Source organism: Salvelinus alpinus, chromosome 9, assembly GCF_045679555.1.
Source record: "Salvelinus alpinus chromosome 9, SLU_Salpinus.1, whole genome shotgun sequence".
In the NCBI taxonomy this organism is placed as follows: Eukaryota; Metazoa; Chordata; class Actinopteri; order Salmoniformes; family Salmonidae; genus Salvelinus; species Salvelinus alpinus.
Genome location: NC_092094.1, coordinates 80389311 through 80408939, shown reverse-complemented (window position 1 = coordinate 80408939; position 19629 = coordinate 80389311). Strand labels below are relative to the sequence as shown.

Below are 19629 nucleotides of genomic sequence, written 5' to 3'. Positions count from 1 at the left end.
GAGTAGTGGAGAGCAGTAGAGGAGAGTAGTAGAGGAGAGTAGTGGAGGAGAGTAGTAGAGGAGAGTAGTGGAGGAGAGTAGTGGAGGAGAGTAGTGGAGGAGAGTAGTGGAGGAGAGTAGTGGAGGAGAGTAGTACAGGAGAGCAGTGGAGAGTAGTGGAGAGTAGTGGATGAGAGCAGTAGAGGAGAGTAGTGGAGGAGAGTAGTAGAGGAGAGTAGTAAGGAGAGTAGTAGAGGAGAGTATTGGAGGAGAGTAATGGATGAGAGTAGTAGAGGAGAGTAGTGGAGGAGAGTAGTGGAGGAGAGTAGTGGAGGAGAGTAGTACAGGAGAGCAGTGGAGAGTAGTGGAGAGTAGTGGATGAGAGTAGTGGAGGAGCGTAGTGGAGGAGAATAGTGGAGAAGAGCAGTAGAGGAGAGTAGTGGAGGAGAGTAGTAGTGGAGAGTAATAGAGGAGAGTAGTGGAGAGCAGTAGAGGAGAGTAGTAGAGGAGAGTAGTGGAGAGTAGTAGAGGAGAGTAGTAAGGAGAGTAGTAGAGGAGAGTAGTAAGGAGAGTAGAAAGGAGAGTAGTGGAGGAGAGTAGTAAGGAGAGTAGTAGAGGAGAGTAGTAAGGAGAGTAGTAAGGAGAGTAGTGGAGGAGAGCAGTAGAGTAGTGGAGGAGAGTAGTGGAGGAGAGTAGTAGAGGAGAGTAGTAAGGAGAGTAGTGGAGGAGAGTAGTGGAGGAGAGCAGTAGAGTAGTAGAGGAGAGTAGTAGAGGAGAGTAGTAAGGAGAGTAGTGGAGGAGAGTAGTGGAGGAGAGTAGTGTAGGAGAGTAGTAGAGGAGAGTAGTGGAGGAGAGTAGTGTAGAGTGGTATTTGGTATTTTATTAGGATCCCCATTAGCTGTTGAAAAAGTAGCAGCTACTCTTCCTGGGGTCCACACAAAACATGAAACATAATACAGAACATCAATAGACAAAAACAGCTCAAGGACACAGAACTACATAAATTTTTTTAAAGGCACACGTAGCCTACATATCAATGCATACACACAAACTATCTAGGTCAAATAAGGGAGAGGTGTTGTGACGAGAGGTGTTGCTTTATCTGTTTTTTGAAACCAGGTTTACTGTTTATTTGAGCATTATGAGATACAGTATAAGAGCTCAATATGATACTGTACGCTTTCTTGAATTTGTTCTGGATTTGGGGACTGTGAAAAGACCCCTGATGGCTTGTCTGGTGGGGTAAGTGTGTGTGTCACAGTTGTGTGTAAATTGACTATGCAAACAATTTGGGATTTTCAACACATTCATGTTTCTTCTAAAAAGAAGAAGAAGTGATGCAGTCAGTCTCTCCTCAGAGTCGATTAGGCCTGACTGACCTGACTGAACAACTCTGTGTTGAGGGCTGTGTGTACAATGCAGAAAGGGTCTTCCCTAGAGCTGGAATCCATATAGCTTACAACCTGTTCACATAACATGTCAAATATGTCAAACTTCTACCCAGGATGTCTTACCCAGACTCTCTGGTACAGTACATAACAGTTCCACAGAGCTGCAACCCCCTGGTGGCCTGGCACAGCGCGGGATGCAGAGGTGTGAGAAGGGGAGGCTGTGCTGTGGGTGTGAGGTTTTGTCGGAGGCCTGTAGTGGCCGAGGAGAAATACTGAATAAAGCCCTGGGGCCGTGAGCCTTCGGCCACACTCCCCGACGCCGTGTCATTTTCCCGTCTCCGCGTTGCCGCCTAACCAACGGCAACTGCTCATTTACAGGGCAGTGTGGGCTCTGAGGCGCACAGAGACACACTAACACACAGACCAGAGCATGGAGCATACAGCCCTGTCCAGCAATTAGCACATGAGCACGTGCGGGTCACGAGTCACACACTACACATAGACAAACATGGCTATGAGTCATAGACACGCAAAATGCTGCAAATCCTAAAATGATTTACAACAATACTCACATACGCATACAAACTCACAAGTAGCATATACATATACATGTGCGGACACACACAAACAAACACTGGTTGCCCAGGGTAACCGTGGGTCACATGACTGTCCAGACAGTGGTTGTGGGTCCTGTTGTATAGACATGGTTAGCGTGACTGGGAGAGAGAGAGAGAGAGAGAGAGAGAGAGAGAGAGAGAGAGAGAGAGAGAGAGAGAGAGAGAGAGAGAGAGAGAGGGGAGAGGAAGTTTGGGCAGCTTGGCTAGCTAAGGCACACCCAATTACATGACTCGCACATGCAGGGTCTAGTACTTCAGAGGACAATGTCTGTCTGCGTCTCTGTCTGTGTCTCTGTCTGTCTGTCTGTCTGTCTGTCTGTCTGTCTGTCTGTCTGTCTGTCTGTCTGTCTGTCTGTCTGTCTGTCTGTCTGTCTGTCTGTCTGTCTGTCTGTCTGTCTGTCTGTCTGTCTGTCTGTCTGTCTGTCTGTCTGTCTGGTTTGCATCTTGTATTTCTCCATTTTAGATTATAAATGATAAATTAACATACACTGAGTGTACAAAACATTAAGAACACCTCCCTAATATTGAGTTGCATCCCCTTTTGCCCTCAGAACAGTCTCAATTCGTCGGGGCATGGACTCGCGTTCCACAGGGATGCTGGCCCATGTTGACTCCAATGCTTCCCACAGTTGTGTCAAGTCGGCTGGATGTCCTTTGGGTGGTGGACCACTCATGATACATATACACTGTTGAGAGAGAAAAACCCAGCAGCGTTGCAGTTCTTGACACAAACCGGTGCGCCTGACACCTACTACCATACCCCGTTCAAAGGCACTTCAATGTTTTGTCTTGCCCATTCCCCCTCTGAATGACACATACAGGACACCACGTCTCAATTGTCTCAAGGCTTAAAAATCCCTCTTTAACCTGTCTCCTCCCCTTCATCTAGACTGATTGAAGTGGATTTAACAAGTGACATCAATAAGGGATCATAGCTTTCACCTGGACTACACCTGTTGTATTCGGCGCATGTGACAAATACAATTTGATTTCATTTGATTTGATTCACCTGGTCAGTCTATGTCAGGTGTTCTTAATGTTTAAAAAAAAATGTATTTAACCTTTATTTAACTAGGCAAGTCAGTTAAGAACACATTCTTATTTACAATGACGGCCTACCAAAAGGCAAAAGGCGTCCTGCGGGGACGGGGGCTGGGATAAAAAAATATATATATATATAAATATAGGACAAAACACACATCACAACAACACAAACACTACATAAAGAGAGGCCTAAGACAACAACATAACAAGGCAGCAACACATGTTTCGTACACTTGTGTAGTTATGCAATATATCAAATGTAGGGCTCTACAGGCTTCTCTTTTTAGAGCCCTGACCAGATTGTGTTTCTGAAAGTGTCAAAACCACAATCAGGTTAAATCCGGTTTAGATATTTGAGGGGGGGGGGGGACTCTGACATACCCACAACACACTGGAAAATATGCAATTCACTGTCAGGCTGTGCTTAAAGCCAAACTGCTTTTTAGTAAGAGATGTAGTAGTGGATCTATGTTTATATACTGTATTTTCTACATATTTCAACTTTTGTGTATTGCTCCTTTGTCCTGTATTACAGGTGTGAAATAAATATTCCCAAATAATTGTATTGTGTGGTAGGTAAGAATAGACTTGGTGAGAAGCAGAGTGAAAGGGACAGTGTGTGAGAGAGAGGTAGTAAGAATAGAGGGGACAGCAGAGCAGAGCAGCACTGCAGCTACGATTACGATACTATCAAGCGGTAAGTGAGGGTGGAGGGTTGGTTTTCCAGGCCCAAAACCACCAGCTCTTACAAACACAGATGCGCAGTGAGTCAGTCATACACACACAAACACATACATACACACAGGCTCTCTCTGAAAGTGCTCAGAGACAGAACTCTCTCTACTCTGCTCTGCTCCTTTCCTCTCTCTGTGCTGCGGCGAGCCCCAGTCTCCACAGTCAACGCTCCCTCTCTCTCTCTCTCACTCTTTCTTCTCTCTTATTTCTATTTCTCTTAATGCATGTTCAATGCTTTTCTGGTTGTTCACACTGGGTTTCGGCGCCCTGTGAAAGCCTCACAGACTTTGAATGGCGTAGGCCACTGCCTGGTTTGAACTTAAAGAAAACAGAACATTTCCAAAACTTGGCCGACCAATCAAAAGAGAGAGAAAAGAGAGAGGGAAGCAGAGAGCTGAAAAAGTAAAAGCAAAGAGGAAAAAACAAGCTACACCGAGTAAGAGCGAAAAGAGAGAGGGGAGGGGAGGCCCTGTGACCTCATGTGACATGTGACGTGGGCTCCTCCACTCACGGAGGGGAGTTGGAGGATGGCGAGGACGCAAAGAGAGCTGTGGCTTTAGCCGGCGCTAGCTAACACTGACGCTCCAGTCAGGCCACCACCGTGGGACACCACGTCTCCTGACAGAGAGAGAGAGAACCTGGCTAACCTCAGAGCCCCTGCCCACTGACGGACCAGACCAGCACAGCACCACACCTCCCTGCCACCCCACCCTGGCCTGCTAACAAGACGTCCAGACCCGATACAACAACGGTGAGTCCATTGGAAGGCCATAGTCCTGGAGAGGGATGGTACCACTGCATCTCAGTGTAGCCACACTCTCGCTCTCCCTCCCAGCCTGCCATTCTTTCTCTCTCCCTCTCCCTCACCCTCCTAGCCTGCCATTCTCTCTCCCTCTCCCTCACCCTCCCAGCATGCCATTCTCTCTCCCTCTCCCTCACTCTCCCAGCCTACCATTCTCTCTCCCTCTCCCTCACCCTCCCAGCCTACCATTCTCTCTCTCCCTCACCCTCCCAGCTTACCATTCTCTCTCCCTCCTCCTCACCCTCCCTCCCAGCCTGCCATTCTCTCTCCCTCTCCCTCACCCTCCCAGCCTGCCATTCTCTCTCCTTCTCTCACCCTCCCAGCCTGCCATTCTCTCTCACTCTCCCTCTCCCTCACCCTCCCAGCCTACCATTCTCTCTCCCTCTCCTTCACCCTCCCAGCCTGCCATTCTCTCTCACTCTCCCTCTCCCTCACCCTCCCAGCCTACCATTCTCTCTCCCTCTCCCTCACCCTCCCAGCCTACCATTCTCTCTCCCTCTCCCTCTCTTTCACTCCCTCTCCCCCTATCATTCCCTCTTCCTCTCTTTCTTTCTGAATGTCTCATACCCCTGGTGCTGCATAGTTATACTGCTCTCTTTGCAGGCTTGTGGCGAGGGATTCCTGTGGTAGTTACAAACCCCAAATTCTTGGTTGCAAATGGGCTCCGAGTTCCAGGATCTATCCTTCTCCCTCGCTCTCCTCTCTCTCACTCTTTCGTTCTCTATTTCAACCACCGTTTCTCTCCAAGGTTGGTCGTTATCGTCTGTAGAGAGGGCTGACGACGGCTCTGGCACCACTTCAGCCACGAGGACATGGCTTCCAACAGCATCTTTGACTGCTTCGGGAACTACGGCCCCACTCTACTGAGAGGTAAGCACTCTCTCCTCCCCTCTATACTCTCTCCCTCTCCCTCTCTCTCTCCTCTGTCATGTCTGTGGCTCGAGGCGTCAGAGAGAGAATGATATTGGCGGCTCTGGCGGTCCACTCGCTCCCAGTTGTTTAAAATGTGTGGCCTCGTCTGTTTGGCAACACGAAGGAGTGTGGGGGTGTGTGCGTGTTCCAAAACAGCAGGGACAGCAACACTTCTAAAAGAGAGACTTTGTTTTGGTGTTTGAGTAGACCCTCTCTGAAAGGATCGCACCACACACGCTGAATGCCCTAACATTCCTATTAAATGGGTAAAAGGAGGCATGGGTCCATACAGTAGCCGAGGCCGTTAGTGACAGGGCCCTTACAGCTGTGGGCCTCAGGGCTGCGTCTGATGTAGTCTTGATGGAGCACACCAATAATGGGCTTCTCACCACAGCCATCAAGAGGAAGTTTGTCTAGCTCTCTGGGAGAATAGAAGGAAGGAAGGCTCCATCGGACCAGCCTTTACTGGAACACAGCGATACGATAAAACAGAAAGAGAAAAAACATTGGTCTGTCTCCTTCACTACTTACAGGAGGTACTCTTGGCCTGTGTGGTGAGGTGAGTGCATTACACTCAGGCTAAAGACTGCTGTTAATGAAGGAGCCATTTTTTCCCCATGGTTACCTCAATCCAGCAGTACTTGGATTAAAGCCTAGATTGAAGTCAAGTTTAGAGAGAATTTTCCCGCTGATATAATGAAACAATAAATTATAAGATTATTAAATAACAACGTAATAAATTAGATTACATATAGTGATAGAAGATTCAATTGTGTTCAATTGCGAAAGGCCTCAGCCAACAGTTTATACAGTTAATTCAGAGTTTTCAACAGTTAGATTTAGAGTGGAAGTCAGATATTCTCCTGTGACAAACAGAACAGAAGTTTTACATGGTTTCTTCACTTTCTAGCTGCTTGAAAATGTGTTTGTATCATTTCGCTATTAATTTAAAAAGTCCCCAACATGTCATTCATTTTATCGAGAGCATGTTGCTGTGAGAGTATTAATCTGAGGAGGTCTGGGAGATTGGTTCCCTACAGAAAATCTACCCTCGATTACGGCCTGGTTGCTGTGGTAATTAGAGAGCCACAGGATAAGCACTACCAGCTCCTAATTGTTTGCAGAATAAATCTTAAAATCTCTGGAGCCCAGTTTCGGATGCTTGAATTTGTATTTTGACTGTAGCAAGAAGGGAAAACCAACGTGCATGCAAAAAATAGGATGGGAAAATAGAGAGTGTTTAAAGCTGTAATCACCATTGGAAATCATTAATGAATATGCAATATCCTTTTACAATTTATTCAGTCGAGAAAATGAAACCAAACTGTAATAGAACAAAGGCCAAAAGTCATTAAATCCTCCAGTTCAATTTGAAAGCATTTCAAATAGACGACCTCATGTGAGCGAAATACTCTGGCGGTTAGTTTAACAACTTGCATTACACAGGCAAAGCAGTTTGGAAAATACATTTATTTTTTTGACTGAAATTAAGAGGTACGGGTCGAAAGAAAATCAAAGAGGCTGTTTAATGGTTGTGGATATTGTATGTTTCCAATTCCTGAATGTAATACTATGGAAATGTGGATGAATAAATGTTTTCAGGAGTCATAGTGTTACAGCTAAACTCTGCCTATAGATTGTGCTTCTAAAGTACATTTTTTTATTTAGCTGGTAAAAAAAAATTTTTATCCCAAACATTTCACGTTCTTCATAATTTTTTGCAAGATCTATATCTAATGATTAGCAACTCAAGAGAGATAGTCTACCCATAGATGAATATGCATTCAGACACAATCATCTGAATACATAAATACAAGTAGACAGGAGCCCTGTCCATAAGCAAGTATAGAATGATATTCTTAGCTCCATCACATTAAGCAGCAGTATATCTCATGCTGAGAAGTGAACACATGTGAGCACGTGATGTGCAACATCTGACGCGCTTTGTGTGAGAAAAGAATGTGCTTCACCTCAAAAACCTCACTCCTGTAGCACAGAGAAGAGGAGAGAGAAAAGAGAGAGAAGAGAGAAGAGAAGTGAGAGAGGGACACTGAAGCTCTCACGCTATTTGTAATGAGAAAGAGAGCACCTCCAAAAACAGTTGCGAGGCTCTGACAGTTAGCACACTAGGGCAGGCTGTATGTGAGATGGAGCTGCTCTCTAAAGGCGCTAATCGGATGCAGACTAAGAGAGCTCCTGCCGTTCCCCGATAACCACAATGAGGTTACACCTGCTCCTCTCTCACAACAGACCAATTATCCAGACACACACACACACATATGAGGTATGCTAAATACTCACAGAACTAACATTAGCAGCTTGGTATCCCAAATTCTTGATATGAGTGAAATACCAGGTGATACAAGTGAAAATAGCAACTATTTCACTCTGTGGAGAAAAATGTATAAACTTTTATTGGGTTACAAACCTGCCACTTTTGCTGTCTTCAGCGTTTGAGTCAGGTGAGGTTCCTGGTTTCCTGATTGGGCATGGGTACTGGGTCATATCCTTGGCTTGGTTCCCTGACCGCTTTTCCTCCTAGCTGGAAAGGAAGCTTTTTACCCAATAGGCCCTTTAGACAGGGGGGGGGGGGGCATTTTAGAGTGTAACGCTCATGGGAGCCAGTTCCCTTTGTGGCAGAAAAAAGGCCCCACTTTATTAGGGTGGGAATGGTTTTATATGTTTGGCTTGTTGCACTGTATGAATGAAAGTTAGGGTTTCTGTGTGAGAAACACGCCGTGCTTCGCCACAGTAGTAGTGAGTTTATTTTTGGTGGATTCTGGGAGGTGGTCTGGTTAGTTCTACAACTTGGAAATAAAACGCTAAAAGACTCACAACTGTTAGAATTGTATGAGAAAAATAAACTTTGGGTAAAACCCTCAAATGAATTCTCTCACATTACAAATAAGCCTCAAGATGAATTTAACAAAATGATCAGATCTTTGGTGCTAAAACATATATTACAACAAAGTTGTTGTGACAAAGTCACGTTACTATACAGTAGCTTTAAAAGTTTTAAAATTCACCCCAAAATTCACCCTCCTAAATGAATCAAATACTTAATTGGAAGCCAGTCAAAGCCTTCTGCTCAGCCTTCGGCCTCCGATGCCAAAACATGGAGAGTGGCTGAGTGAGCTGAAATCTGTAACCAGATATTGAGTTTCAATATTCAAAAGGAAAGGGAAATAATACAAAACTCATGACAACCACCGAGTAGCAGAATCCTGTCTCCAATTTAGCAGAGTATAATATCTATTTATAAAACTCTGAGGGCACATTGGATGGTAGCAACGCTCTGGACTTGATTAGCATTGCGAACGTTTGAAGTACTTATTTGGTCCGTCTCGTCGTTTTCACCATCTGTCAACACCTGTTGATGGGTAACACCTTCAGGGGTCGCCAACAAGATGGCTTCCAGGTAGAGGAAGGGAGGCGGCATCTGCTGATTATGTGGTCAACCAATTTCCAAACCCCGTCTCCCGTAAATTGTTTGGCTAAGCACGCTAAACTCTATATAACGTTGGTCAAGGTTAAAGTTGTGCTAAGTGTTGTAGTAAATAAAATGTTCTGGTGGTCGACCGGCAACCACAAGGGCCAGATTCTCTGGAACTGGTCTCCAATCTGATAATGTGGATATTTCCTGTATTGGTCTCTTGGTACAAATTTAGTTTGGACAAGTAATTGTTTCGGAAGGGCAGACAACTTTCTATCAACAAACAGCACTGGACGGGTGATCAACATATGTTTCTGAAATTCATCTTGAAAACAAACTAAAGGTAGACTTTGCGTAGTATGGCATGGCTGGTGTGTATAGTGAATATGATCTGATGCTGGTTCTGAGTCAGTGGGCATTGTGCCAGACTGAAGCATTAAGAAAGCTCTGTGTGGCATCTCAACCCCTTTAGCACAGTTCATCCAGAGTTAGACTTCACATTAAGGGCAGCTCTCTGATTGTCTATGGCAGTTCTGAGGGGACTGAACTCTGTGAATTGATGGTAAATACAGTACCACACCTCCCTCAGACAAGCAAAAAGGAGAAAATACATATTATGCCCTTACTTAATAATTATGGAGTGGCAGAATGAAATAATTGGTATGGTGAGAGACACGAATGTCCAAGTCTGTCATGATACAATGCACTGGGATGTCAGCGCAATTCATAACGTCTAGACAAGCTATTTTAACTGGGACCCTCTGATGTGGAAAATAAATATCGGAACAGGAACACTAGCATGCAGGCAGGAAAGTATTCAGACGACGAAAGTATTTGGATAACTGGACAAGGAGATGGAAATGATCACAATATAATTTTTTTTTTTTTTTTTTTAAGTCTTATATCTACTGTTTATAGTTACATTATTCCGATGAGTCATTTCTTTACGCTTAATTACGTTCTCTTATGAGATGATCATATTTCATTAGGCCCTTACTGTGGTATTGATTAAATACACATCACTGCTATCATGCTTTTAATAACCTCATCCCTTTTGTCTGAGAGAATTGAATTATGAACAAACCCAGGCTTGTAATGTTTTCAATCACTTATCATGCAGTTGTATAACAGCTGCCCTGAACCCCAGCTAGTGTCATACACTGAGGCAGCTGACAATTAGGGGCAAGCAACAGTCTAATACCACCAGTGATTATGCATGGTGACCTAAGTTTGGCAATAATTAAGTTACAGGAAGCTTATATAAGTGCTGTTATGTAATTTTGCCATGCCATAAAGTGTTAATTACCATGTGATTAATCAACTAAATGAGACTCTAGTTGTACTAATGAAGGAGATAATAGATCAGATTACAACCAACAACGGATTTACAGGAAATTAAAGAATGAAAATGAAGATCCTTCTTGAAAATGAATGAGTGATATATTATTTTTTGAACTATCTTGTCTATCAAAAGAAGCCAACACTAGACAAACAGAGTCCATTTGAAGTGAATTTGAAACTTCTACAGAATGTTGTTGTTTTTCATAAGGCATGACCCCTCCCTGCTTAGTAATACCGTTAAACAGATGTTTCGAACAACATCCGATCTGTAGACACAACATAAAGAATCATCCCATCTATTTCAGCATAGTTTTATTTTCACATGCAGCTAATTTGAGTTGCCTACATACAGTATGGCACATATGGTTTTCAACGTGGAGACATCGAACAACTCAACAGCAAAACAGCTCAACAAGCCAGAATGTGAAACTGAACTAAAGACTGAAGCCTCTTCTTCCTTCATTATGATAAATCTTAATCATGCTCAAAACGTCCATAGCCCATCCCTCTTCCCAAAAGCAATAAAGAAAAAAATTAATTACGGTGGAGCAAAGATGCAGATAATGATAGGATGTATAAGTTGCAGGCTATGAAATTGTTTTTGATACAAATGTTTCTGAGTTTTTCCCAGAAAAATCTCAAGATGTTTGCATTAGTTAATTATCTTTGGTGCAATAAAACATGTTTTAGGGACGTGACAACCTTCCCAAAAAGTAGAACAAATTATCTCAAGAGATGATCATTTCAGAAATGGGAAATGACTACGTGACTTTTTTTGCAACGTGACTTTTTGGACAGGGGCAATTTTATGTGATCACGTTTTCTAAAAACATTTTAAAAATCTGCTCCAAATTATGATTCAAAGATGTCTGCAGAAAGAATAAGGTGTCAGCTATGACATGACACCCTGGGTTTACCCTGGGCTTATTATTTTGGTTATTGAACTACAGTAAGTAGTTAGGTAAGTAGTGGATTTACACCTGGATTACGGTAAAGGAATTTCATCATGGGTCCCTTATCTGTGCTACTCAGAAATGCATAGTTATGGATATGAATGCCATTCTCTCCATGGTCCTTTTGTTGTATGTGTGATGTAAGTGCCTTAATGTGTTTGGACCCCAGGAAGAGTAGCTGCTGTCTTGGCAGGAACTAATGGGGATCCCTACTAATCAAATCAAATCAAATCAAATTTATATAGCCCTTCTTACATCAGCCGATATCTCAAAGTGCTGTACAGAAACCCAGCCTAAAACCCCAAACAGCAAGCAATGCAGGTGTATTTGTAATAGATACAAATACAAATGGGGATGTATCCTAAATAGATACACAAATGTAGAAATATGCAATATCCTCCTTTGCATACTTGGGTATTATTCTACACACTGGCTAGTATTTTAATGAGCTCTTCCCCCAAACAAGACCAAATTTGGTTGGTCCGGACCATATCTGAACGAATCATAGACATCTATGTTTCACAAATTTGGACTTCAAAGTACAGCACAGTAGAGTACATTACAGTAAAGTAGATTATAGTTCAGTACAGTACAATAAAGTACATTACAGTAAAGTAGATTATAGTTCAGTACAGTACAATACATTACATTACAGTAAAGTAGATTATAGTTCAGTACAGTACGACATACGTAAGAGTAGCAGTCGTACACGTAAAGTAGATTATAGTTCAGTACAGTACAATAAAGTACATTACAGTAAAGTAGTATAGTTCAGTACAGTACAATACAGTACATTACAGTAAACTAGATTATAGTTCAGTACAGTACAATAAAGTACATTACAGTAAAGTAGATTATAGTTCAGTACAGTACGATAAAGTACATTACAGTAAAGTAGATTATAGTTCAGTACAGTACAATAAAGTACATTACAGTAAAGTAGATTATAGTTCAGTACAGTACAATACAGTACATTACAGTAAAGTAGATTATAGTTCAGTACAGTACAATACAGTACATTACAGTAAAGTAGATTATAGTTCAGTACAGTACAATAAAGTACTTTACAGTAAAGTAGATTATAGTTCAGTACAGTACAATAAAGCACATTACAGTAAAGTAGATTATAGTTCAGTACAGTACAATACAGTACATTACAGTAAAGTAGATTATAGTTCAGTACAGTACAACACAGTACATTACAGTAAAGTAGATTATAGTTCAGTACAGTACAATACAGTACATTACAGTTTACTCAACTCTAGTGTACTCTGCTGTGTACTGTACTGAACTATACTCACCTTTTTTTTACTTTACTGTACTGCACTCTACTGTGCTCTACTGTATTGTACTGTGCCCTACTGTACTGTACTGTGCTCACCAAACTTGTGAAACATAGACATCTATGATTGGGCCAAATCAAAGCTGGACCAGACCAAAAATCAATGTCTGCAGCCTTTGCTTATTCCTAATATTTAGGATAGGAAATGGTTGAAAAATGTATATATGCCTAAATAAAATAAAAAATATAGACTTAGCTTTAAATTTGATACCAGATTTGACATGCTCCTGTGGATTTCCCATGTTTCGGCTCATGAGTCCTTTTACATGGAAATGCCCACACCATACTCACAGTGAAACTGTCTTCTGTGCATTGAACCCTCTGTTTAATGTATTTACAGTCTATATTTGGCAGATAAGGGATTTGGCTTTTACATTAAGTTGTTCCAGCAAATGTTAAATCCCCTTGGATTGATGAGGAATTGAAAAATTCTATGGTTGAGAGGAATGAGGCAAAAGGTATGACAAATAAGTCTGGCAGCCCAACTGATTGGCAAACGTACTGCAAATTAAGAAATTATGTGACTAAACTAAATAAAAATAAACTATAATATGAACCAAAGGGAAATAATATAAAGAATGAGAGTAAAAAGTTTTGGAGCACCTTAAATGAAATTTTGGGAAAAAAAGCCAACTAGGCTCCATCATTCATTGAATCAGATGGCTCATTTATCACAAACCCCATTGATATTGATAACTACTTTAATGACTTTTCAATTGGCAAGATAAGCAAATTTAGTGATGACATGCCAGCAACAAACGCTGACACTAAACATCCAAGTATATCTGAACAAATTATGAAAGACAAGAATTGTACTTTTGAATTCCGTAAAGTCAGTGTAGAGGAAGTCAACAAAATATTGACTGATGATTGGCTGAGAGAAATTGATGATAAAATGATCAAATGGGGCCTGTCTTGTTAGACTTCAGCGCAGCTTTTGACATTATCGATCATAGTCTGCTGCTGGAAAAACGTATGTGATATGGCTTTACACCCCCTGCTATAATGTGGATAAAGAGTTACTTGTCTAACAGAACACAGAGGGTGTTCTTTAATGGAAGCCTCTCAAACATAAATCAGGTAGAATCAGGAATTCCCCAGGGTAGCTGTTTAGGCCCCATGCTTTTTTCAATCTTTACTAAAGACATGCACTGCTTTTGAGTAAGGCCAGTGTGTCTATGTATGCAGATGATTCAACATTATACACGTCAGCTACTACAGCAACTGAAATGACTACAACACTTAACAAAGAGTTGCAGTTAGTTTCGGAATGGGTAAAAAGGAATAAGTTAGTCCGATATATTTCCAAAACTAAATGCATTGTATTTGGGACAAATCATCTACTAAACCCTAAACCTCAACTACATCTCATAATGAATGATGTGTAAATTGAGCAAGTTGAGGTGACTATTGGAGGTGTACCTGTGGATGTATTTCAAGGCTTACCTTCAAACTCAGTGCCTCTTTCCTTGACATCATGGGAAAATCAAAAGAAATCAGCCAATACCTCAGAAAAAACATTTGTAGACCTCCACAAGTCTGGTTCACCTTGGGAGCAATTTCCAAACGCCTGAAGGTACCACGTTCATCTGTACAAACAATAGTATGCAAGTATAAACACCATGGGACCATCATACCGTCATACCGCTCAGGAAGGAGACGCGTTCTGTCTCCTAGAGAATAATGTAATTTGGTGCGAAAAGTGCAAAACAATCCCAGAACAACAGCAAAGGACCTTGTGAAGATGCTGGAGGAAACAGGTACAAAAGTATCTATATCCACAGTAAAACGAGTCCTATATCGATATAACCTGAAAGGCCACTCAGCAAGGAAGAAGCCACTGCTCCAAACCGCCATAAAAAAGCCAGACTAAGGTTTGCAACTGCACATGGGGACAAAGATCGTACTTTTTGGAGAAATGTCCTCTGGTCTGATGAAACAAAAATAGAACTGTTTGGCCATAATGACCATCATTATGTTTGGAGGAAAAAGGGGGAGGCTTGCAAGCCGAAGAACACCATCCCAACCGTGAAGCATGGGGGTGGCAGCATCATATTGTGGGTTTTTTTTGCTGCAGGAGGGACTGGTGCACTTCACAAAATAGATGGCATCATGAGAAAGGAAAATGACGTGGATAAATTGAAGCAACATCTCAACACATCAGTCAGGAAGTTAAAGCTTGGTAGCAAATGGATCTTCCAAATGGACAATGACCCCAAGCATACTTCCAATGTTGTGGCAAAATGGCTTAAGGACAACAAAGTCAAGGTATTGGAGTGGCCATCACAAAGCCCTGACCTCAATCCTATAGAAAATTTGTGGGCAGAACTGAAAAGCGTGTGCGAGCAAGGAGGCCTGCAAACCTGACTCAGTTACACCAGCTCTGTCAGGAGGAATGGGCCAAAATTCACCCAACTTATTGTGGGAAGCTTGTGGAAGACCACCCGAAACGTTTGATCCAAGTTAAACAATTTAAAGGCAATGCTACCAAATACTAATTGAGTGTATGTAAACTTCTGACCCACTGGGAATGTGATGAAATAAATAAAAGCTGAAATAATCTCTCTATTATTATTCTGACATTTCACATTCTTAAAATAAAGTGGTGATCCTAACTGACCTAAGACAGGGAATTTTTACTAGGATTAAATGTCAGGAATTGTGAAAAACTCAGTTTAAATGTATTTCTCTAAGGTGTATGTCAAATCAAATTCAAATCAAATCAAATCAAATTTATTTATATAGCCCTTCGTACATCAGCTGATATCTCAAAGTGCTGTACAGAAACCCAGCCTAAAACCCCAAACAGCAAGCAATGCAGGTGTAGAAGCACGGTATGTAAACTTACGACTTCAACTGTATATGATGTACTGTTTTATCTTTAGCTCATTCAGTACAAACATAGTTCACTGTTTTATCTTTTGTTTTATATGTAATGTGTGAGCTTTGGTGTTTGGGCCCCAGGAAGAGTAGCTGCTGCCTTGGCAAATGTCAAATGTCAGTCAGTTTTGGTGGTCATAATGTATTTTACAGGTGATTCAGCTTTACCAGCCACAGGATTTGGGAAATTTGTACATGCATAGTATGTATACTGAACAAAAATATAAATGCAACATGTAAAGTGTTGGTCCCATGTTTAATGAGCTGAAATAAAAGATCCCAGAAATGTTCCATACGCACGAAAAGCTTACATCCCTGTTAGTGAGAATTTATCCTTTACCAAGATAATTAATTCACCTGACAGGTGTGGCATATCAAGAAGCTGATTAAACAGCATGATCATTACACAGGTGCACCTTGTGCTGGGGACAATAAAAGGCCACTCTAAAAGGTGTAGTTTTGTCATACAACACAATGCCACAGATGTCTCAAGTGTTGAGGGAGCGTGCAGTTGGCATGCTGACTGCATGAATGTCAACCAGAGCTGTTGCCAGATAATGTTAATTTCTCTACCATAAACCGCCTCCAATACGTCCAACCAGCCTCACAACCGCAGACCATGTGTAACCCGCCAGCCCAGGACCTCCACATCCGGCTTCTTCACCTGCGGGATCATCTAGGACCAGCGACACGGACAGCTGATGAAACTGTTGGGGTTGCACAACCGAAGAATTTCTGCACAAACTGTCAGAAACTGTCTCAGGGAAGCTCATCTGTGTGCTCGTCGTCCTCACCAGGGTCTTGACCTGACTGCAGTTCGGCGTCGTAACCGACTTCAGTGGTTACAGCGAGCGTGTATCAGCGTGTATGGCTTCGTGTGGGGGCAAGCGGTTTGCTGATGTCAACGCTGTGAACAGATTACCCCATGGTTGCGGTGGGGTTATGGTATGGGCAGGCATAAGCTATGGACAACGAACACAATTGCATTTTATTAAAACACAGAGATACTGTGACGAGATCCTGATGCCCATTGTCATGCCATTCATCCACCGCCATCACTTCATGTTTCAGCATGTCGCAAGGATCTGTACACAATTCCTTGTAGCTGAAAATGTCCCAGTTCTTCCATGGCCTACATACTCACCAGACATGTCACCCATTGAACATGTTTGAGATGCTCTGGATCGACGTGCACGACAGCGTGTTCCAGTTCCCGCCAATATCCAGCAACTTCGCACAGCCATTGAAAAGGAGTGGGACAACATTCAAAATTCCACAGGCCACAATTAATAGCCTAATCAACTCCATGCGAAGGAGATGTGTCACACTGCTTGAAGAAAATGGTGGTCACACCAGATACTGACTGGTTTTCTGATCCACGCCCCTACTTTTTAAATAATTTTTACTTTACCTCCTTTTTTCCCCAATTTCGTGATATCCAATTGTTAGTTACGATCTTGTCTCATCGCTGCAACTACCCTACAGACTCGGGAGAGGCGAAGGTGGAGAGTCATCCAAAACACAACCCTGCCAAGCCGCACAGCTTCTTGACACACTGCTCGCTTAACCCGGAAGCCATCCGCACCAATGTGTCGGAGGAAACACCGTCCATATGACGACAGAAGTCATTTGTATTGGTATTTGTGACCAACAGATGCATATCTGTATTGCCGGTCATGTGGAATCCATAGATAAGGGCCTAATGAATTTATTTCATTTGTCTGATTTCCTTATATGAACTGTAACTCAGTAAAATCTTTGAAATTGTTGCATGTTGCGTTATATTTTTGTTCAGTGTAGTTACCATGGCAAGGCACCGTTTTTGTTAAAAGGGTAGTTAAAAATGAACAACAATGCATGCATACTGAAACTTAATACTGAAATGCCCATTGACAGTAAACATGACAAGATTACTAAGAATGACAAGAATTCTAAAAAACAATGTAATATGAGTTGTGCAGAATGAAATATATGAATACATTTCCCCCCTAAAAGACTGACCTAAGGTAACCTTAGTGTGGATCTGTTGCTGTACTTTCTCTCCAGCTGCTCAGTTCTGTAAAAACTCAGCAGAAAGCCCTACACGAGGGAATCCCCTCTCGGCTATGGAGCAGAAGTGGTCTCTCTATCCCTTCCCATTCTCTCTCCCTTCTCTGTCTGGTGATAGGTCACTCCGTCTGGCTCTGAAACTCTTCTCACGGACACACACACACACATATACACACATACATACACAACATACAGACTGTGAGTCAGAGAGGAGTGCTGTACAGTGTGTCAACGTGATGACCATATCATTCTCTCTCTCTCTCTCTCTCTCTCTCAATCCCGTCTGACCTCAGTGTAATAGTCTGTAAGAGCTCACAGATGGCCTACTGCTGCTTTTATCACAGTCAAGGACAACCCATAGTTGGAGTAAACGCAGACTTGAAATGACTAATACTGGTGTAGTAAATTTACAAACAGAATTTTTAAAAACCTTAATTATAACAGAGATTTGATTGTACATGCATATTTATTTAGTTTTGTTTGCATTGGAAAAATACAGGTTATATTAATGTGATGGAAGCCGTCCTCCCTGGCAGTGGTGAGAAATCAGGTACTATCACCTCTTACATGCTGTCATACACAAACCAGACCATCACCAGAGGGTTAAACCACTGAGATTTAAAGCCTCACAAACCAGACCATCACCAGAGAGTTAAACAACTGAGATTTAAAACCTCACAAACCAGACCATCACCAGAGAGTTAAACAACTGAGATTTAAAGCCTCACAAACCAGACTCCTCTTTTTGCGGCCACACAACCTACACTGAACCTTAATTTCACCATCAACACAAAACCTCTTATCTTCACACCATCTCATCCACCATCCCCTTGGCTTTCACGCACGATAAAGAAAACTGCAGGGCTACCTCTGCAAACTTAACCAACCCAGCAGAAAGACGTGTGTTACATGTAGCTAGGGACCAACCGAGGCTCCTTTAATCAGCATAATGACACAGCGAACAGTCAGCCAGTCAGTCAGTGGACTAGAAGGCTGTTAGCGAGCGTTTGATCAGGCTAATCACCACACGACAAGCCAGACTCTAGCCTCCTGATTTGGTTTATAAACGCTCTTTGTCGTCGTCGTTAGCCTGTCGTTAGCCTGGCCCGCCCTGGCGCTGAGGAGCCCGAGGGGCCAAACACAGCAATCAGAGGATTAGTGAGCAGTTAGGGCTCCTCAGAGGCTCTGAGTCACAGAGAGAGTGAGGAAAGTACGCTACATTGCATTGCATGGGGCAGGGTGCTAACCACTCAATGGCAACATCACTAGTGATTAGTCACAAAGATTATGAGAGGAAACATTCAGCCACATGGACACATGGAACTCATAGAGAGACAGAGAGAGCTGCATGCAATGGAGAGAGATAGTGTCCGTCTGTCCGGACACAGTAAGAGTTCAGAGTAGAGACGAGAGTTCAAGTAAAATCACAGTGATGACAGCTGGTCTCTTCTCTTCTCATGATTTCATTCAAACTCAATTGGGTTCAATTTGATGATTGACAGTAATGATTTTGTGTTCAAAAGAGTGGTTTTATTGCAGGTGATGAAAATAATTTATGTCTGTGAGACTCTTTAAACTCTCTGACTGAGAGGAGCCACACCCTTCCTGCATCGGAATGAAAGCCTTCAGGCCCAGTGCAGTCGCTCGCTGCTTTCAGAGTTGTCTCACGTCTGCAGTGGAAAGTACCATGGACAGTTGTCAGGAAACAGGCGCTGGGTCACTGTTTTATTCTAGTCTCGCTCTCCAGTGAGCCAGACAGGGCCGAGGAGATTGAACTCCAGTGAAGAGAAATATATGCAATTTCAATATTTAGAAATCCTTTGAGGCGTCTTTACACTTGAATGTGTGACAGAACCTGGGAGGACCTCCGTTAAATACCAAAACAAGGATGAAGGAGTTTAACAAGGCAGGGTAGCTGCATAGACAACAAATGAGTGAGTGAGTGAGTGAGTGAGTGAGTGAGTGAGTGAGTGAGTGAGTGAGTGAGTGAGTGAGTGAGTGAGTGAGTGAGTGAGTGAGTGAGTGAGTGAGTGAGTGAGTGAGTGAGTGAGTGAGTGAGTGAGTGAGTGAGTGAGTGAGTGAGTGAGTGAGTGAGTGAGTGAGTGAGTGAGTGAGTGTGAGAGTGAGAGTGTGTGTGTGTGTGTGTGTGTG

General features: G+C 42.5%; 1 protein-coding gene across 4 annotated transcripts in view; it reads left to right on the top strand.

The window, feature by feature from the left end:
* Positions 1-4352: 4352 nt before the first annotated feature.
* runx3 (RUNX family transcription factor 3) overlaps positions 4353-19629 on the top strand; it is a 91556-nt gene continuing 76279 nt past the window's right edge. For 3 of the 4 annotated variants that reach the window (XM_071327350.1, XM_071327349.1, XM_071327346.1), the window contains exons 1-2: positions 4379-4517; positions 5317-5438. In XM_071327350.1, coding sequence (XP_071183451.1) covers positions 5381-5438 — 58 coding nt within the window. In that variant the 5' untranslated portion in view covers positions 4379-4517; positions 5317-5380. Of the gene's footprint in view, positions 4518-5316; positions 5439-19629 lie in introns of all 4 variants that reach the window. The other variant, XM_071327347.1, reaches the window with a different exon arrangement.